The sequence below is a fragment of the Grammomys surdaster genome, unplaced genomic scaffold, assembly GCF_004785775.1.
Source record: "Grammomys surdaster isolate TR1022 unplaced genomic scaffold, NIH_TR_1.0 170, whole genome shotgun sequence".
In the NCBI taxonomy this organism is placed as follows: Eukaryota; Metazoa; Chordata; class Mammalia; order Rodentia; family Muridae; genus Grammomys; species Grammomys surdaster.
In genome coordinates this window covers 18,233,464-18,255,678 of record NW_021604618.1, presented here as the reverse complement: position 1 = coordinate 18,255,678, position 22,215 = coordinate 18,233,464, and the positions used below count along the sequence as shown (strand labels likewise).

Genomic DNA, 22,215 nt, shown 5'->3' with positions numbered 1-22,215 from the left:
CTATCTATCTATCTATCTATCTATCTATCTATCTATCTATCTATCTACTATGTATCCATATACACACAGACACACATGAAAGTTGATCTTTCTACTGTTTGCTACAGAGAGCTCTTTAAAAGAGAATCCTATGGCTTCTATATATTGGTATGAGGCTTTCAATGTGTTTATAACCTGCCTCCCCCCATAAACAGACATATGCAATAAGATGTCAGAACAGAAATAAAAAGAAAAGGAATGCAAAGAGAACAATGGGAATGTGAACTTGGAAGGTCAATTTTATTGCTGTAAAACTTAAGTCAGTGAAGGTGCAGGATGCTTAGATTCTTAAAGGTTTAGCTTAATTAGTGCTGGAGACACAGAATGAAGCCATGAGCCAGGGATATTACCCAGTGAAGAGAGACACTGCTGAGGGGCTGAAAAGGCCCACCCAGGTGCAGGCACTATCTAGACCAGGAGGACACACAGGAGGCTAATGGCAGGGCTGCTCCTACAGGAGGGCCTGAACTCATCAGTCCTGGGATTTAGGAGCCCAGGAACCAACTGCCACCTGCTTCTCTTTCTAATACAACCAGAGTATGATGTTCTAGCTAGTGTAATGCCCCTGAAATTAACCCAGGATAGAGTTTACTCCAGTCTTATTTTTCTGGCATGCTAGAAACTTTGAGACTGGTAGAAGACACAGCTATTTGACTATTTCTTTGACTAAAGTGATATCAGCAATAATTATAAAAACATAACCATAATCCTAAGAACCTACTGGTACTTATCAAATATTTGATATGTCCCAGATATTCTTGTCAAGGTCTCTGTTTGCTTTATGTCATTTAAAACAAAATTCCTATGGTTGGTAATAGCAGCCATATTTAAATTGTTTTATTATTTTATGGGCATTTTGCATGCATGTATATCTCTGTACCACTTGTGGTAGTACCCATATTTGCCGAGAAAGGATCATAAGGTTGTGCGGAACTGGTTATGGTGGAGAAGGAGGGGATTACTAATGATTAGCCATTTACTATGTGACCGGTCCTATGTTAAATATGTCGTACATGTCATCTTTGCTAATACTTACAATGAGTCTGCCATGTAGAAGTGCTCATTGGAAACAGAGGAAGTAGAGGTAGTGAGGCTGGTGTATGAGTTAGGGTTACTATGGCTGCAGTGGAACACCATAACCAAAACAACTTGGGGAAGAGTTTATTTGGCTTATATTTTCACATCACTGTTCATCAGTGATGGAAGTCAGGACAGGAACTCAAACAGGGCAGGAACCTGGAGGCAGGAGCTGATGCAGAGGCCATAGAGGAGTGCTGCTTACTGCTTTGCTCCTCATCGATTACTCAGCCTGTTTTCTTATAAAACCAAGGACCGCAGCTTAGGGATGGCACCACCCATAATGGGCTGGACCTATCCCTCATCAATCATTAATTTTAAAAAATGCCCTACAGGCTTGTCTGCTTACAGCCTGACCTTTTGGAGTCATTTTGTCGACTGAAGTTCCCTCTTCTTGAAAGACTCTAGAGCTGTCAAGTTGACATAAAACGAGCCAACATAGGCTGGATAGCTTACCTATGGAAGGAGATAACAACTCAGTTGCTGTACAACTGAGATGCTAATCCAGATCTGATCCATGCAGGGCTCCTTCACTGACAATGGCATCATGGCCTCATGCTGCCTCCTGTGCTGACTCTCCCAGATATTCCAATCCTTGAAGCCTGGCTCTGAAACCTCTTTCCCTTCCAGTTTTAAGGTAAGGTCTTGCCTTTAATGCAGTTGTTTCAACAAAAAACTCTCATGGTTGATATATCCTTTCTCTATGAAATATGGATGCTAGAAAGGTCTATTGATAGCCTTTTTTTCTTTTCTTTCTTTCTTTTTTTTTTTTTTAAATCTTTTTGTGTCTTAATTTCCCTACTGATAAAGTGTATCCTGGAGTTCAAGGTATGAGAATAAATTAGCTTTTAACACTTTAACTAGTACACATTTATTGTCACCCCATTTGCAAGATCCTGAGCAGCTGTGGGGTGTGATGTGGCCATTTGCTCAGCTCTGGAGCCATGGGGTAGGGTGGCCACTCTGTTAGCTATTCCTGCCTTTGAAAATAAGAGCTGGTGCTTCCTGTGACCAGGAGACTCGGAGACTAGAGAGAAAACTTCCGTGATGCCTCGGATCAAAACGTTCTTTCACTACAGGTTCCTGCTCTTGGTGACTGGCACCACCATCCACAGTTCTGTATTTAGGTCCCAAGACACACAAAGAAGGACTACACAAACCAAATTCAAGGTGATGTCATACGGTTTCAAATGTACCAAAGTACATTTTCTGTGGTCAGTATTTTGAAGTCTTCTTAACATTTATGGTTCTTCATAATGAATGGTTTCAAAGTTCATCTGAAAATGAGAGAACAAAACGACTCAAATGGCCCCCAATGGATAGATGAATGGATAGAGAAAGTGTGGCACGCAACAATAGAATATTATTCAACCTTAAAAAAAGAAGTCCTGTCACATGCCACAAGACAGCTCAACCGTAGAGAGGGAGGGAAGTCCTGAGTGTGTTGTTGACATAGGCTCAGCCATGTCAAGGATCTCAATGTGTCAGTGCCAAAAATCACAGGCACAGATAGTACATGCCAAGGGCAGGAGAGGCTAGAGTTTCGGTTAAGAAAAGATAAAGAAGTTCCAGAGATTTTTTGCACAGTATTGTGAATATGATTAAAATTATACACTTAATGCCAGACATGGTGGCATGCTTTGTATTGCTCCTTACAGCAATAAAGCTATAGATTTTAAAAAAAGCAATTTTTACATTTTTTTGCATGCGTATATATGTGTTCATGTGTATATACATGTGTGTGTGTGTGTGTGTCAAAGCCAGAGGTCAACGTTAGTTGTCATTCTTGATCAATGTTTGTATTATTAGTTCAGACAGGGTTTCTTTTATTACTATTATTATTAATTATTTTATTTACTTACATCCCAAATGCTCCCTCATGTCCATTTCCCTCTGTCTCTAAGTGGGTGCCCCTCCTTAGTATCCCTCCTCCCTGGGCTATCAAGTCCCTACAGGATTAGTGTGGGTACATCCTCTCCCACTGAGGCCAGAGAAGGCAATCCTATGCTACATATTTGTTTGGTGGCTTAGTCTCTGGGAGCTCCCAGGGGTCCAGGTTAATTGACACTGTTGATCTTCCTATGGGGTTACCACCCCCTTTAGTTCCTTCAATCCTTCCCCTAACTCTTCCATAGGGGTTCCCACTGTGAGGTTCTACATCTGCTTCAATCAGCTGCTTGTATGGCCTCTCAGAGGAAATCCATGCTAGGCTCCTGTCTGTAAGCACAGCACAGCATCAGTAATAGTGTTAGAGTTTGGTGCTCACCCATGGGGATGGATCTCAAATTGGACCAGTCACTGGTTGGCCATTTGTTCAGTCTTTGTACCATTCCCCCCCCCCCCCCCAGATGTTTCTCAAGGAACCTGTAGGTTATTGGTTTCACTAGGTAGGCTGGCTGATGAGCGTCAGAGATTTGCATTTCTAATACCCAGTGCTTGAATTACAGATATGTACAGCTGCATCATGGGTTTGTGTGGGTGGTAGATGTGAACTCAGGTTCTTGGGCTTGCAGAATAGGCACTTTACTGGCTGAGCTATCTTTCCAGCTTAAGAAAACATTTAAAAAGTATTATTTAAAGTCTCTAGAAAGGAAAGTAAAAATAACAACAAAAATCCCCAGATAAATGGAGGAACAGTTATAGTTGCTGGGGTTAGTCCCATCCTGACGGAACACAGAAACCTTTTGAGACATTGAAGATGGCTTTTGATGTGAAATGTGTGTGTGTGTGTGTGTGTGTGTGTGTGTGACACACAGTGAGGTCTCAGGAGCCCTGGTGGCCAGAACTGACTTCTAAAGCTGCTTTTGTTTCCTCGAGGTTAATGAAGTTGTTCTGTCAGACAACTGTAGGAAAGAAATATGGAGATAGAACCCTGCCTCATAACTTTACAGTGGCGCAGGATCCACACTGAGTACAGAACCCTGCTTGGACAGGATGAGGTTATCGACCTGGCTCCACTCCTTGGCAGCTGATAGCACAGTGTTTCACAGGCCTCACTGTATCTCTACAACGTGTACAGTGATATAGTTTGTCCCCAGACAGTGCATTCTTCTGATGTGACAGTGGGGTTAACCAGGGGAAATGACCAGAATCAAACACAGAAAGCAGATAGGATTGCACAGAAGGGATTAGTATGCCTAGATAAACCAATTCCACCCCCACCTGCAGTGAGCAGCTAGATCCCTTCCAATCTGTAAACAGGGAAATCAAGGTCTTCTGCCTTCCTGAAAAAGCCACCAGGTAGAAACAAGCCATTGGGAGAGACTCAGCAGGGTCTCCCAGCAGTATGGGCAGGTTCAAAAACTAAGATAGAAGGAGACAGATTCAAGACAGCTGTGGTGTGGCTTGGAGAAGGACTCTATCTGCAAAGGCCAGAGAGGGCTCTGAGCTGAGGGGGCAGTGGTCTTCAGGGAAACTCTTGAAGTCAAGGGTGAGGAGGAATAAGAAAGAGAAGAGACGGCAGAGGTGTAGAGATACAGATGTGGATGGCTGCAGAAGATTCACACTAGAGCAAGACAGTGATCATTCAGAAAACACAGCTGGACGGGTGCGGCGTGAGGGAGCAGGGCTGACAAAGGTGGAGGACTAACACCTCAGAGAAGCTGCACTGAGGGCCAAGGAGAGTATCAACTACAAGAGGAACGTTGGCAGCCCTTCCTGCCCAAGGGCAGTCCTCCTGCTTAAAACCCAAATACTCCAGGCTCAGTTCTGTGTGGAATCCCTGAGTTAAATATTTACTTTGTGTGGGGCCAAAGTATCTACTACAGCTTACTTATTTGGAGGTAAACACATTAAAGAAATGTGAACACTAAAACAAACGGTTCCCTCCTCGCTCCCATCACACACAGAAAAAAAAAAGACTGCCGTTCCAAAAAAAAAAAAAACAAAAACTGAAAACTGTACTGCAGGCTCAACTTTCCTGAGAGGTTGAGACAAAGCCATGTGTATATAAACACTTCCCCCACCCCCCAAGGCTCCACAGGGTTCCTCTGATTTGTATTCTTTGAGAAGTCAGTGGGCACAAGGTGAACAGGGAACAGTTTCCTTTAGTGAGGTACATGGCAACTTTACTGAACTTCACAAGAAGTCATTAGCTGGATTTTATGATGATAAGGACTTCCAGGCGTGAGTTCCCTTCTGATTGTTTTTTGATTAAAAGTCAGACAAGGCAGAGCTGGCCTCGGACGCTGAGGGAACCTGTAGCTTTCCCTCACCAGCTGGCTCCGGGATGGAGCCCACAAAGCAGCAGGGTTGGGCAGTGCTTTGATTTCCTCAAGTGAAAAGCCACAGTCAATGTGGAGAGGAGATACCAGGTTACTTTAAACATTTCGTTAGCTTGAGCCTGTCTTTTTTTTTTTTTTTTTCCTCTTCCAGAAACATTTCTGGCTGCTTCTCGCTTCATCCTAGGTGACCAGATGAGCCACTGGCCGAGGTTAGACTTAGGTCCTTCAGTCAGAGGACTGGTCCACCCATGTTGCCTTTAGCTGATGAATAGGTGTTTATTTTTAGGGTTTGAACTAAGAGCCTGGGCTGAGGCCAACACAGGGTGATATCAGAAGTAACCCATGAGTGTCTTGTGTTTACAAAAGACCTTTGCTTTTTGTGTGGTTGTTGGCGCAGCTGAAGTCTTTGTCCAACTTGTAAAACTTAATAGCATAAAATTTAATACCAAAGGGAGAGAAACTTTCCCTACTCTGTCCATTACAAAAAGCACTATTGCAAAAATAGATCTACTTTTACTTTAAAAATATTTTGTATTAATTCCTTCAGACTTTCATACATAGATGCAATGCATTTTGATCATAAGAAGCAAATATGACCAGCTAGTTAAGGACAATTGGGTGGGCCTAGACACTCACTGTATATTAAATATGAAAACTCTTAGATTCCTAATGTGTCGAAAGCCTTCTGTAAACAATAATATGTAAAGCCGTCCCCATCAGCAATATTCAGGGTTACTGTATAGCTTTCAGTGAAAACCTTAAGTGCAGATATATGCTAATCTAAAACCTAAATGGATAGAGTTACAGGATTTGTGACTCTGGGAGATTCAGACACAAATATGAAGCTGACTGTCCTGTTGACGTCACGTTCAGAAGATGTTACAGTTACATGTGTATCTGTACTGCATGGCACTGGGTCTCAGGCTCTGAAGGAAGAACCTGGTCACCTTCAGTACCTGTGACTTGGTGGTACATGGCTAAATACTTGTTGAACAGCGATGGACAGTCAGGAAAGTAACACAGGGTATCTCTGCCTTCCTGGTCTAAGTAGTCTAGACGGGCTTTGAGCCTTTCACACACACCGGGAAGGCTAGGAGGGTTAAAAACTGCCCAAGGACTTTGCCAGCAAACTTTCACAGGAAAATAGGTCTAAGACTTTTCCCTGTTAGCTTCAATCTGTCACCTCAACCTTAATGGCAGGTTATGTCCAAACACTGGCACTCCTACCTTCCCTTTCAAGCTAACACAAAAGCATTTCAAGCTGGACTTTTGAACGTTAGCAAGTCTTAGAAGCCAGGGTTGGGAAGGGCTAAAAGCAGAGCCATCCCTGTGGGAGCCCATTCATGAGGCCACATGGCGGAGCAAGGCACAGTTGTATTTCCACTCTGAGGAAAGACACCGACGATCTCAAGAGACTGAAAGTTCAGTCTGTGAAGTTGTTACATCCACAATTTGATCAGCAAGGCCTGGAACAGGGACACGAAGGGCAATTTACCACCTTGATTTCCACAGGGAAGCAATCCTGGTGCCTTTGGTCTATTTTCATGATAGATCCTACACAGATCAATCACCCAGTGCTCCCGACACATTCATAATGCCTTTTAGGCTTATTTATGGACCAAGCATTAGTTTGACTGAAGCAGGCTAACAGGTGCCATTTGGGAGGACAGTTCTTTCATGTCACTGACGATTACACACTGGCTCTAGAATGGATCAGCCTTGGGCAGGTACCAACCAACCCCATGCCAATTTTGCAGTCTCTGCCACTCTGGGACCTTGACATCTCAGAGGATAGAAGTGATATTTGGAAGATGAGGAAGGGCATCTTGTGTACAGAAAAGTGTTTTATGGTCACGGTATGATATTTAAGCTCTGCTATAGTTTGAGAATTGGTTAACACAAGGGGCTTGTTTTTCTTTATTAAACTTCACTTAATTTGATAGGGTTAATATTATCAATTCAACAAAAAGAAGTATGTAGTTTATGGGACTGTAGAGATGGCTCAGTGGTTAGAAGTGCAGTGAGCTTATGTTTAGTTTCCAGTACTGATATTGAGGCATTCACAAATAGCTGTTAACTCAAGCTCCAGGGCTTCAAGTACCCTGCTCTGGCTTCCACTGGCACCGTGCTCGTGTGTACAACCCCCAACAACACATACAGATATATGCATAATTAAAACTAAAGATAAACCATTGTAAAACATGGAGCTGAGAAATACAACAGTGGTGGAAACTTCCACGATTTCATTAGATACCCTACTTCATTTCCATTAGGTACATTACTCAAACATTTAAATGCAGTAGCTAAAACAAAAGCTTTTAAAGATTCAGAGTACAGATTTTTATCAAAATTCTATCTTGATTTTTCAAAGTGCCTATCATAATCTGATTAGGCTCATTAAAATGTTTTTACATTAATTTGTTAAAGGACTAGACATTAGTCTAAGAAAATGGTTTGTACTCTCAATTCACTTGTGTGTGTGTATGAGGGGAGGGAAGAGGGAGAGGGAGAGGGAGCGAGGACAGAGAGAGATGGGGCTGCAGGGGAAGTGTCCCTTTCTCTGGAAAACTCTACATAAGTTACCCAAAGGAAATAAAAGTCATGTTAAAGGAATTGAGGTAGTCAGTGTGGTCTGGTCTTTCTCTGTGTTCTGGAGAACATGGGAAAGGCTGGCTCTTACCCTCCTCAGGTTAAATCACTAACTAGACTGCAAAAACAGTTTCTTTTTTTTTTTTTTTTTTTTTTTCCCAGAAAACTGCATTTGCAAAGTGCATTACAGAGGTTCCTAGAGAGCCTGGCCATGTTGTTTGGGAGGACGATGGAAGTAGAGGAGCTGAGTGAGTCCCAAAGGCTTGGCCTGGAAACAATGACGAGAGGACAGAGGGGCACTGATTGCTTACCCTGGGACTCAGCCGAGCCTGGGTGGTGTGACCCTGTTACATTGACGAGTCTTCCAGTTGAGTCAGAATGAATGTAAATGCTTTGCAGTTTGCATCTCAGTTTAAAGAATGAGACCTGAAGTTCCACTATTTTTACTCAGGTTGCCTAAATGCAACAAACTGGACACGACTGCTAAGCATTATGAAAATAAAATTTAGCGTAAATATGTTGTGAAATTGATAGAGGTGCTTTCCATTGAGAGATACCAACACTCTGGGTTTCACTGCATTTCCATCCATAGACAAACCTCCGAAGTCTGTAAAATGGATTTTGGTTAGGCATTGAAATTATCTAAGGATGTAGCAATTTTTATCTGTCAGGATGGGCTACATAATAGTTTTTAAAATTTTTCTTTTAAAAATTATATGTAGTTTATATTTTTATTTATAATTATGATTACCATTACTGTTATTTTTTTCTATGGAAAAAGAGTTTGTCTTTTCAGGCAAAGGGAAAACATGTTTCTTAGTTCAATTTTACAACTCTAAGTTGCATAATTTTGTCAAAAAAGCGTGCATCCAAATATTTTCTTAATTTCTTTTTCAGAATCTTCAATATTATACATGTACCTAGTGCTTCACCTTTTGTTATGATTCCTACATATTGGGCAGGAAGTCCAGAACATTTCTGAGACAAGTGGAATGAATCCTTAAGAGGTAGAGCAAATTATATCCCCAAATTAACAAATACATAACTATGTGTGGTACAAGAATGTCTCAACTTACTTAATATTTGTTAAGAAAGTAGACTTAGATGTGTTTAGTATATCCACTGTAATCCTTAGACAATGTTGGATGTAATCGGGTATAGGAAAATCAATGACGAAAGTAGTATATGTCTAAATTCTGAATTGTCTACATTGTCTAGATGATTTTTCTTCCTCCTCCTCCTCCTCCTCCTCTTTCTTCTTCTTCTTCTCCTCCTCCTCCTCCTCCTCCTCCTCCTCCTCCTCCTCCTCCTCCTTCTCCTCCTCTTCCTCCTCCTCCTCCTCCCCTTCCCCCTCCCCCCTTCCTCCTCTTCCACCTCTTATCGCTGAAGACCAGGCTGGCCCTAGATCTGCCAGCCCCTACCTCCTAAGTACTGGGATTCAAGGTATGCTCCACCACCACAAGGTCACACTCCAGATTCTTAAAAAGTTAAAGGGTAAAGAGTATGGAAGGAAAGGTTATCCTCACTGGAATAGCAGAAAAGGATTTCCTGTGGTTTTGGATCATTTTTCAAAATATAATATCTTTGTTAATAAAGATAAACATATAGGTTAAGAGTACAAAACCCCAGCTCCAAGCTACGATGTAAACAGCAGAGGAAGGAAGGAAGGAAGGAAGGAAGGAAGGAAGGAAGGAAGGAAGGAAGGAGACTCATGACGATGACTCAGAGAGACACTGGGGTGTGGAAGAAGGAAAAGGAGGGGTCTCAGGAGCCATGAGCAGGATTAACAGTACCATCCACAGTGGATGACAAGGACCAAGACATCTCTACTGGGTCTGTGAACTAGGAGGTATTACAGCCCAAGGATGGGGTGGGGAGGGTCTTGACACCCACAGAGTAGAGACAAAGACTCTGAGGATATCTGGTACAGAGAAGCCGGACTGAAGAGAGCAGAGCAGGTTAGAGTGGGTGTCCTCTGTGCTGGGATCAGGCCTCACATCACACCCTCAGCCGACCTGGGGGAATCTGTGTCCACAGACACAAGCAGAGGATTAAAGATGATTGGATGTGATAGTCACAGAGTGAGAACAAGGGACCTCCATCAAGAGAGAATGCACATGACAAACACAGAGGACAATGAGTAAAGAATTATGGTTTATAGACCTAGTATGATTTCATAAATAATTATTTAAGTAAAAAAATTACATTCTTAATGAGTAGAGTTAGGAAGACATTAGGAAATAACCCAATTTGTAGCAGTAATTTGCTATAGCAACAATGTTATACAGTCAGAGGGCTGAGACCTGGGATGAATTTAATTGCATAAAAAGTTATCCTTAAATCCGTATTTTCAGTTTCGTGCTTTGAACTCTAATGTACAGCCGAACTCACATCTAGGATATGGATGCTAACTCCAATATTCCTGTTTGTCTAATTGTAATTGTTTTCTCATGAACACTGACAATGTTTTAACTATGGAAAGGTATGTAAAGTCAAAATTAATAAGATTTATTTTAAATAAGATGGATTCTATATCCTTGCAGTTGCCATTACTTACTGATCTTAATTTAGTAAGGGAGGACTTTTGAACCACTGACTATGATTCTGAAAATGTCTGGCTACCACTGTGAGCTGTGTGGGTTCTGCTATCTTTTCGGTGTAGTGGTGTCAACCTAACAAGTTGTAACAAATAGTGAGGTAAATTCAACTTTGGGCCAGCGGTTTCTCACAATAAATCTTGGCCTCAAGAATTATGGCTTCACTACCAGTTCATTCTACAAGAAAGTATTCGAGCTCCTGAGGGGTCCTTAGCTTCCAATTAGTTATCTGCACAAGGTAACAGGAACAGTATTTCCACGGGTCACCAGAGAGCTAGTTTTCAAGTTGTGATGTGGAGAAAAGCCCCCAAACCAATCGCCAGCCCTGGCTATGACCAGCGGGCTCTTCTTTGCACCGTGGTGAAGATGTGATTGTATGTACCTGTGTAACTTGTATTTATAGAGGCTTGTGCTCCTGGTCTCGCCTGGGCTATGACACATGGCTCCCCAGGTCCCTTGGTTACTAAGTCACATGCTCCTTGAATGTCAGTCAGCCTGAATGTGTTTCAGATGAAAAACTGATGCTTGGTGGCTCCAAGTGTGTAGATTGTCCAACTTCAAGTGAACTGGATGGCTCAGCTGGATGTGGTGGGGCAGGCTTGTAATCCTAGTACCTGAATGGCTAGGACAGGAGAATTGTTGTTTCAGACCATCTAGGGCAACACAGAGAGACCCAGTCTCAGAAAACAAAACCAGGAGAGCATCAAATAGACTTTTGAATTTGTTGTCACTACTGTTGAAGGCCCACTTCTGATCCACTGCTATATAATTTTACCACAAGGAGAAACCAAAGGTTTGTGATTAACCTATGGTTATTTTCTCTAGCTGACCTAATAACCTCTAATAATAAGTGTTAATCATCTACCCCATTATCAGAAATGTACAAAAGTAAGACCCATAGAATTGAATCTGTACAAGCAAACTAAACCTTCACAGAGGCAGCCTGCCTGGCACCTGAAATCAGTCCCATGGCTCATTCAGAAAGATAGTCCTTTCCTTGTGGCCAGATAGAGGTACTACTTGAGTTAACAGAACTTTGCAATTTTACTTGGGCGGAGAGTCACATATTACACACACACACACACACACACACACACACACACACACACACACAGAGACAGAGTCATGAAATCAGCAAGGGACTTTTCTCAAAAGTGATGTCCACAGGGAACTTGAGCCTATTCCAGCAAGGTTCCCCATATCCAATAGTTACGCTTAGAGAACTGAAGGTAAAATTAGCAAAGGGGACAGACAACAAGTACAAGGAGAAACTAAGAACCTGGGGGGGGGGGGTTATTTCCCAAGCAGAGCAGGAGAGGTGAGGTGAGACTAGTCAACGTTTATGCATTATTTAAGATAAAATCTACCTGCATCCCACCAAAGAAATCTATGTGAAGGAGTGGAGCGTTTATTCTAATGAGATCGATTGTTCTTCCTTGCTGTAAAGCGGATGTAATAAGGGCAATGGGAAAATTCTGAGCACACAAATTCTTAAGTAAACAAGGACACAAAGACTCATTAAGTGTTTTAAATTTGTTCTGTGCAAACTGCATTCTAGCTCTAGAGTAAAGTATTTTACAACTGTTTCAAGCAAATGCCTTTTGCTGGATTTAGTGTCTTTACTTTTTCTTTTTACTGACTTGAATGTCTAGTTGCCACTGTTGACCATCACCCATCCACGTGGCCACTGCTGATGGACTTCATGGGAGGCTATGCCTCCTCACCATCCAGGAAGACCCCCAGCACTCCAGCAGGCACTTTGCATAGTTTATTACAAATCTTTCCTATAACCACATGAGAGTTATTTTGAATCCATTTACAAATTCCCACTTCTATTTCGCAAGTGCTCACTGTACGCTTGCTCATGTGCACCGCAGCTCAGGAGCGGCCGCACTGGCTGCTGGGCGTCAGCCCTGTTTAAACAAATGCCGCTGGTTTCATCATGCAATCATTTAAAAATAATGAACACTTTGGGGCTTAGTAAATGAAAAAGGCTGTCGCCGACTGGGAGAAAGACACATTTTCATTGTGACAAAGTCCTTCTGTATTAGTCCCCTCGCCTGTTTGAATTTATCTCAGACTTTTAGGAGAGAATTAGAAATGTGAAAATTATACATAGGAACCTGTTTTTCTTTTTTAAACCTTTTAAATAGCATTAAAAAGAAAAAAAAAGTCTTCCCAATTCCAACATATGTTTTAACACAAATCTCCAATTAATCTGCTCAAAGGCTGGAGTGCGGAAGGACGGCCTTAATCATCTTTACAAGCACACTGTACAATTTGTAGCCTGATTTTGACCAAGAAAAGTGCACCTAATCTTGGTTCTCCCTAGCCTGAGACCTATTTTAGGAAATTAGAATTTAACCATAGCTTCATACAGTCTTAAAAAGAAAAACTGCTTGCAGCTGCTCACACGCACTGGTGTTGCGATACCGAGTACCAGAGGAGAGACTTTACAGTACTATCCCACTGAGTGGCATAGAAGACCCTTGGATTATAAAAATTCATCTCCACTTGTCAAACATCATTAGGAAAGGAGGGAAGAGTAGAGACGTCCTGGGATGATCTGGCAAAATGACACGCTTTTCCAGTTACCATGTCTGGCTGGTAGGCCCTTTTTTTTTTCTGTAGTATAATAAATAAATGTTTAGTACAAAGCCATGTAAAACAAGGCATGTTTTATTTTCTTTTTCAAGCCCTTGGCTCAAGAGAACAGTCTTATGGGAAATGACTGCATTTACTGTATTTGATGACGGAATGCCATCTGACTGAAATATCTGTATAATAATTTATTTAATTCAATAAAGCCATCAATGTTTTTGGCTGCTTTCGACCATGCAATTTGTGTTCTAGTGCCTACCAATGCCTCCAAAAAAATTAATAAATAAAAGAAAAGAAACCCAAACAAACAAACAAACAAAAACAAACAAACAAACAAATTCCTGCATTTGCTAGTTCATATCAATACCATCCCTGGCTCCTTGGTCTCTTTCTCTTAAAAGAGTTCTTTGCAATCTAAAATGTCATAAACCCCTCAAGATCCAGAAGTGTCATCATTGTACAGCTCAGTATAAAATCATTTGATAGTGAGAGCAAACATGATGAATCATTAGTTAATCTAGAGAACCATGGTTTACTAAGAACGAGGTGGTGGGTTAGAATGCAGGTACACCTGTTATTTGGGAAACTGTAACTGCCTTTGTTGCATATTCTTGCTAATCTAATGGGAGAACCCCCAGCTTCCTGAGACTTTGGCATCTTCTTGGGGTTGGCTTTGGCCATATCACTGAAGTGATAAAATGGTGTTTAGGTTGTTTATCATAACTTTACTTATAAATTATGGGTTGTTAAGGATTGAGTTTACTTTGGATTTTTTTTTTATCCAATCAGATAACTGGATACCCTTGACAAGCCAGGGCTAGTAATTACTGGCCTCATGAAAGAAAACAGGCTCCTATTTCTTAATTAGTCTGGTTACAATCTTTTGACTACTACTGGGAGAGGAATCCTGTTTGAAGAGAAAACTATGTCTGGCCAATGCTCTGCTAATAGAAACTTAAGATATTTTCCTCTGTAGGGAAAACCTCCAGAGGCATCAGAAGTCATTACTCGGAAGAGGAGCCTCCACAACTGTGCTGAGGACACAGCCTGAATTTTTTGCCAATTCCTCCAGTAACAGATCTTTGTAAGGACAAGGGATGGGGTACAAGTGTCTGTGCTAACGGTGCCAAGCACAGGACCTGATACACAGTGAGGAGCTGGATGCCTGCTGGTAGATAAATGACAAACGTGTAAGTTTATTACTCACTTTAGACATTACCTTCACAAAAACTACAGAAAACTACAGAGAACAGAAGTTCAACAAGTGACCTTTTCCCATCTCACTGAGAACCACAGCTCTGGTTTCTGTGCCCTGTTCTTGAATGTAGACGTAGGATAGATTCGCTCTGAACCTTTACAGCAAACAGGAGTACCTGTGATAGATCTCTCACGACTGTGTTATTTCCAGATGAGCCAGAAAAGTCATGTGGAAAGGAATGAAATCAAGATGTATAGTTGGTGGTCTGGATGTGCAAGCTGTGATCTCGTCAAGTCCAGTGGGGTAAGAACAGCACAGAAGGACCAAGTGAAGCCTCCAAACCTGACCCGGACATTAATGACTGTGTGATCTTGGCTGTGTTGTAGAGATGTTCTGCGCCCTCTTCTTCACTGTCAGTGGGAAGGTTGTAGTCTTAGATAATCTCAAAGGCTTTATATTTAAAAATTGTATTGTCCTCCTCCTTATAAGGAAGTGTGAGTCCTACTATAGAATTTCTAAATAAGAGGGAGTTCAAAAACCAATGAGCTAAGCAACAAAATGAACAACAATAAAATCCCCAAAAACAAAAGACCAAAAACCCCAAATCCTGGAAACAAACACCCACAAACAACAAGAAAACAAATAAAAACCCCAATGTCTCTACCCAATCAAAGGAGTAGCTCAGTATCTCCATAAGGAATAGTTTGAATTCCTGTTGCTACATGCAGTTAAATCCAATGGGACATGTGTGTCAAATCTATCGGATTAGATTACTCCTTTTTTATTTAACTCACAGTGTTAAATGCAACACTCCAGGAACATGTAGTGAATATTTACCTGCCGCTATTAACGGGTCTCTATTACCAGGCTACATCTAAAGTATGTATTCTCATTGGGGATAATATCCTTGGAAGCCTGTGCAGGAGAGTCCCTGGGTCTTCTGAAACCACATGAAAAGTTTTACATATGTGCAATTATACAGGATAAAGTTCATGGCTTTAATTAATATTTAATTCAGAATTTTAGGGACCTTAACCTAAATCATGGTCTAATGTCATTAATTGCTGTGCAATGCCCTTGGAGTGAGACTAAGATTAGACACCAGCTCAGCCATTTACTGGCTCTCTGACCTTGAGCAGGCATCAGCTCTCTTATGATTAAAATAAAAATAATAGCATCTACTCTATAGAATAGCTACAAGGCTTAATAAGAGATACGCATGCAATTAATGAATATAAAATACACAGGTCCAGAACTTATCTCATCAAAGTACTTATAATAAGCAACAGATACATTTTATGTTTTGTTTTACTTAATAAGCTTAATTGTGACTTCTTTAATTTATCTAAGTGTGCAATGACATTCACTTCTGATCATCAAACCAGTCTTTGGTGGTAGAAAAAAATTCATTTTCAAAAGATTTAGAGAAAAGCCAAGAATGTAAGTTTATGTCTAAATGCCTTAGTTTGTCAAGTAGGATTCTAAGCATACGAGCTATTAAATCACATGCTAAGTGACTGCAGCCATTGATTTAACTATGCTCCACAGTGTGGGGTTACACACAGTGTCTCATTTCAAGTAGAGTTCCCAGCTCACCTTGGTGAGCCATTGGGGATGCATAGGTCAAGTATCTACTGCTGTGAATAAGAGACTGAGACTTAACAGGGGGGCTGGCTCCCTAAGATGCTTCTGTAAGTCCCTTCTAATTCTGAGACGTCATTGTTTTCCTCAAGTAAAGTGAAAGGCTCTGACATCTGGACAGAGGTGTAGCTCAGTAGGTGTGCTTATTTAGCAAGTGTAAACGCTCTGAAATCTACTCACAGATCCACAGTCAGGGCTCAGCATGGCACACCTTCCATGTCTCCCCCTACATTTTATTGAAAATAGATTTTTCCTCATATAATATATCCCAATAAGTTTTCCCCCCTCTACTCTCGTTCTGCTATACCCTTCTCCCATTCTGGATCTATTCCCTTTCTGTCTTTTATTTTAAAAGAAACAGGCTTCTAAGGAGTAATAATAAAATAAAACAAAAACTAACACATTGGAATCGGAAAAACAAACAACCAAGAGAAGGCACAAGAAAGAGAGACCCACTTGTTCACCCACTCAGGAATTCCATAAAAACACTAAACTCGAAGCCATTATACAAACACAGAGGACCTGGAGCAGACCCAGTGCATGCCACATCCGTCTCTTTGAACTCATATGAGCTTTAATCATGGTGATTTAGAGGCCTTGCTTTCTTGGTGTCCTCCATCCCCTCCGGCTCATACACTCTTACTCCCTCCTTTTTCACAGGGTTCCCTGAGCCCCAAGGAGACAGACTGGATGGAGATATTCCATTTAGGGTTGGATATTCCAAGGTCTCTCAATCTGCATAATACCTGGCTGTCAGTCTCCGTATTTGTTCCTATCTCCTTAGGAGGAAGCTTTTCTGTGCAGGGCACCAATTTATAAGTATAGCAGAATGTCATTAGGACTCATTTTATTGCAATGTCTTTGTTGTTTGTTTGTTTGTTTAGAACAGTAGTATTTGGTTTTACCCTAGGTCTGTGGGCTATCTAGTTTCTGGTTCTTGGTCACCCTAGTAGTGTCGGGTATGGATTCCATCTCCTGGAATGGATCTTAAGTCAAATCAGATATTTCTTAGTTACTCTTACAGCTTTGTGCCACTACACAGCAGGCAAGATACCATTGTCAATCAAAGCATTTGTGGCTGGGCTGGTGTTTACACACTTTTTTTTGGTAGCGTGCAGAGTACTTTCCCTTGCAAAGATCCTAGTACACAGGAATGAAGGCTCCATGTAGGCACCAGCTCGACGTCTCCATATTTGATGACTTATGTAGGTGTTGTCTTCAGAAATGGAGCCTGGTCTTCTGTGAAAACCAACTTATAGTCTTGGCAACAGCCTGGGTTGCTTAGATTCCCATGGGCCCCTTTTGGTCAACAGTTCAATTAGATGTAACCCAATCCTGGTACTAGAAAGTTTATTTCGTGACAAGAGTGTTGGCCAGTTGGAGCTCTGTTTCCCCCATCATATAGCAATTTCATTTAGATTACCTTCATACACACACACACATACACAAACACACACACACTACACACGTTTTCCATACTACCCCCAAAGTGGGCCTTTATTTTAGATGTCTCTCCCCATATTCCCTCCCTCATCCCCCTTTTACTCCCCCTCCCCACATGATCCTCCATTTTGTTTAGCTTCTCCAGTGTAGTGGAATACAGGATTTTAAAGTATGTCCTTAAAGATTCTTTGGACTTCCTCAGTGTCTATTGTTATGTCCCCTTTTCATTTCTAATTTTGTTAATTTGGATCATCTCTCTATGCCTTTTAGTTAATTTGGATACAGGTTCATCTATCTTACTGATTTTCTTAAAGAACCAACACTTCGTTTCACTGATTCTTTGTTTTCTTTTTTTGTTTGTTTTCTATTTCATTGATTTCAGCCAAGAGTTTGACTATTTCTTGTTCTCCACTTCTTTTGGGTGTGATTTCTTTTTGTTCTTCAGCAGTAGTTTTCAACCTCTCTTATGCTGTGACCCACACTCATAGGGTTTAATACACTTTCTCATGTTGTGGTAACCCCATCCATAAAATTACTTTTGTTACTACTTAATATGTCTAATTCTGCTACCATTATGAATTATAATGTAAATATCTGATTTACAGAATATGTGATATATGACCCCTGTGAAAGGACCCACACTGTCCTAGAGTTTCTACCTGTTACTAGTATGAGATCTTTTCAATAGCCTTTTAATGTAGACATTTAATTGCTATGACCTTGCCTCTTAGAGCAGCCTTTATTGTGTCTCATAAGTTTGAGTATGTTGTGTATTCATTTTCATTCTAATCTAGAAAGTCTGTAATTTCTTAATTTCTGTCTTGAGCCACGTTTCATTCAGTAGAGAGTTGTTCAGTTTCCATGAGTTTGTAAATCTTCTGTTCTTTCTGATATCAGCTTTACTCCGTGGTGGTCATATAGGATACAGGGTGCTATTTTAATTTTCTTGAATCTGATGAGGCTGCTTTGTGTCCAAGCATATCATCAATTTTGGAGAAAGTTCCATGAGGTACTGAGAAGGTATTTTCTTTTGTGTTTGGGTGAAATGTACTGTAAATATCTGTTAGGTCTAATAACGTCAGTTAGTTCCAGAGTTTCTCAGTTTAGTGTTTGTCTGAATGACCTGTCTACTTGTGAGATGCCACATTGAAGTCTCCCACCAGCAGTGTGTGTGGATCAATATGCAATTAAGTTGTAGTCGTGTTTCTTTTAGGGAGTTGGAAGCTCCTGTGTTTGTTGCATTGATATTAAGAATTGTAATATTCTCATGGAAGATTTTTTCTTTGATGTGTATGTAGTGACCTTCCCTTTCTCTTCTGGTTAATTTTGATTTGAAGTCTATTTTGTCAGATATTAAATTGGTTACACTGGCTTGGATCCATTTGGTTGCAATATCTTTTTCCACTGAGTATTAATGAGAGCTGTTGTTGATTTCTGTTATTTTGTTGTTGTGGTGTGTATGTATGTTTTTCCCCACTTTTGATTTGGTTGATCTGGGATTATTTATTCCTTCCTTCTGTTTTCTTGAGTGTGGTTAATCTTTATAGGTTAGAATTTTCCTTCTAGCCATTTCTGTAGGGCTAGATTTGAGATAGATATTGTTTACATTTGGTTTTATTACGGGATATTATATTTTCTCCATCTTTGGTGACTGAAGGTTTTTCAGGATATAGTAGATGAGGTTGGCATCTGTGATCTCTTGGAATCTTTAGATTATCGGTCCAGGTCCTTCTGGCTTTTATAGTCTCCATTGAGAAGTTGAGTGTTATTCTGACATGTCTGCCTTTATATGTTACTTGGTCTTTTCTCCTTGCAGCTTTTAACACTCTTTCTTTGTCCTGTAATTTAGTATTTTGATTATTATGTGTCAAGGGGATTTTCTTTTCTGGTCCAGTGTATTTGGTATTCTGTATGCTTCTTATACCTTGATACACATCTCCTTTTTTAGGATAGAGAAATTTTTCTTCTATTAGTTTCTTGAAAATAATTTCTTTGCCTTTGACCTGAGATTTTCTCCTTCTTCTATTCCTATTAATCTTAGTCTCCGTCTTTTCATAGTGTCTCAGATTTCCTCAATGTTTTATGCCAGGATTTTTCTTTTTAAAAATATTACCAATTTCTTTGAGTAAGGTATCCATTTCTTCTACTGTGTCTTCAGTGCCTGAGATTCTCTCTTCCCTCTCTTGTATTCTGCTGTTGAGTTGGTGAGATTTGTGGTTGAGTTCCTAAATTTTTCGTCTCCAGATTTGCCTCATTTTGGGCTTTCTTTATTGATTTTCTTTCTACTTTCAAGTCTTGAACAGTTTTACTCAATTCCTTTCAATATTTGTCTGTCTTTCCACAGATTTCTTTAAGGGCTGTATGCATTTTCGTCCTTAAGGACCTCTACCATATTTATAAAGGAATTTATGGTTTTTGTTTGATGCTTCAGCTATGTTACAATACTCTGGTCCTGCTGTGGTAGGGTTGCTGGGCTCATTGGAGACATATTGTCCTGGCTGTTATTTATTGTGTTTTTATGCTGGCATCTAGGCATCTGGGTTTAGAAAGATTGTAATTCTAGAGGCCGATATCTGGTCTTGTCTTTTTTGGGTGAGTGTTTTGTTTCTTGGTTTTTCTTGCCCTCTTTGGTTTTTAGGAGAGTGTAGTGGCTGTGTAATGACTGGTAGAAAATTCTTCTAAGATCCTAATAGGCGTGGCCACTGTGGGTTTCAGGTAAAATGTTTTTCTAGGAATTGGAAGCTGACACTTGGAATGAGATGGGCTAGGAGGGGGTACACAGGAGGGAGGAAAGCAGGGTGTTCCACCAGGATCTGCTTAGTCCCTGTGGAATTGGAGCATGTAAGGACAGGCGGCAGCAGGTGGTCTGCTACAGAGCTGGGGATGAGGCCTGAGGATTGAACTTGGAAGAATGAAGGGAAAGGTGAAGATCGCATGCGTGTTTCTCTGGTCAGAGTGGCCTCCAGGTTCTCAGGGAATGCCTGCTGGAATAAAGCAAATAAAGTGGGGGAAAGGTAGATTTCTGTGACCCACTGGTGAGAAGAGGATGAGGGAAGGGAGGCTGATGCAGGTGTCTGCCGAGGGAGAGAGGGCAAGAACCACAGTTAGCCATTCTTCTTCCTGGGCTTGGGAGCTGGGATAAAGCAATGAGGCAGGATAGGGAAGTTTAGAGGGGATGATCTGTATGATCCTCTGGAGACAGGGTCAGAGAGAAAGGGGAAGCTGTAGGAGGAAGTCTGTTTCAGAGCTGGGGATTAGACTGACAGATGTGATTTGGAGGAACAGAGATGTAAGATCTGCAGGTAGCCTACCAGCTTCCTGGCCAGAAAGGCCTGGGGTTGGTTCCCAGGAAATGGGGTGAAGTGCTGCGGTGTGCAAGAGACTGAGACCCACTCCCTATTTGAAATAATTCTAAGCACAAATAATGATGGAGGGTTCTTGATCAAGCAAAGACAAGGGGAGAGAAGAACCTGCTAGCTCTCCAGAGTACTACATCCTAAACAAATCTGGCTAACACACTCAGGCTAACTTGTCTGACTACTGGACCATTTTCAGATGACCACATCCAGACTACCTGACATACCAAGTAAGCTAGCTGTTTCCTCTACTACCATGTCATCCTTTTCCCGAGTATCTTTGCCAAAGAGGCCACAACTGTGAAATCCAATAAGCACAGGTGTTTAGTTGAACTTTGGTCCAATAGTTTCCAGAAACTCTGGTTCTTTCCCCATCACATCAATGGTACTAACAAATCAGTGACAGGTACCTATCTAAGAAGGGGCTGAGGAGACAAAATACAACTCTCTAGGCCTCAGACATGGCTTGATTTAGTAGGTCTGTGGGAACTTATATTTGAAGTAGCTACTTCCATGAATTCTGAGGTGTTGCCACCATGCAGAAGCACAGAGCTGGCCCTTTAGGCCACAGTCTATGGACGACTCTCCAAGGGGAGATAGAAGAAACTGGCCTTAGGCACAGGTTGGGTTTTGAGATGGCTTTTGTGAGGGGAAGTTGCACTGGTGGAAGAGAGTTAGCAATCATCTCTGCTAAAGATGCATCTAGAAGTCAGATAGCAAGAAGCCCCTTATTTGGGGAATCCTAAGCACTTGGTATTGGTTTCTCCTCAGCCTTGTATTGACAAGGGCCCTGACTCAGCAAGTGGTGGCACACAGCCACATGGCAGACATGCCAAATTGAAATACAGAAATTGATTGTAAAATGACAACATATGCTGTACTTGGTAGTCCAACACGTCTAACTCTGAGCAAGTGAATCTAAGGCAAAAATAAGACAAATAGTAAAATTTAATTACCTCCCTCCAATTTAACTTGCCCCCCAACTCTGTTCCTAATTATAGCTTCATGACTTTTACCTGAATTCCTCAAGTGCAAATACTTTCTGTTAAAAGTTATTCTCATCATATCTTTAGTGCGATGCAGAAAAGGAATCTTAAATATTTATTTCAGCATTTTGTATTTTTATTGGTTTTGTAAACCACTGAAATTGTGGGGTGTACTTAGAGTGAGTTGATTCCATATGCAGTAAATCAACTGGAGAGCAGAGTAGTGAGTTCCCATTTACAGAGGGAATCACGACAGCTAAAAATACAACCTCTTCCACTCCCACCATGAAAAACCGGCCAACATCCAAACAACTATGAGACTGCGTGCTAGGGAGATGTGTACGATCTTCCCAGATAAATACATACAAATTAAGCTGGAGAACCTCAAGGTGTTATTGATTAATTCTAAGAAACACTTCACAATCAAGTCTCATATCCCACTTCCCTGAGAGGAATAAAACAACT

The 22,215-nt window shown here is 41.1% G+C and overlaps 1 protein-coding gene across 4 annotated transcripts in view; it reads right to left on the bottom strand.

Annotated features, from left to right (window-relative positions):
• CUNH15orf41 (chromosome unknown C15orf41 homolog) overlaps positions 1 to 22,215 on the bottom strand; it is a 197,977-nt gene that overhangs the window by 13,403 nt on the left and 162,359 nt on the right. The window contains exon 11 of one of the 4 annotated variants that reach the window (XM_028767113.1): positions 2,331 to 2,393. The exons of the other annotated variants lie outside the window; for them this stretch is intronic. Coding sequence (XP_028622946.1) covers positions 2,390 to 2,393 — 4 coding nt within the window. The 3' untranslated portion in view covers positions 2,331 to 2,389. Of the gene's footprint in view, positions 1 to 2,330; positions 2,394 to 22,215 lie in introns of those variants that run through there. 4 annotated transcript variants of the gene reach the window in all.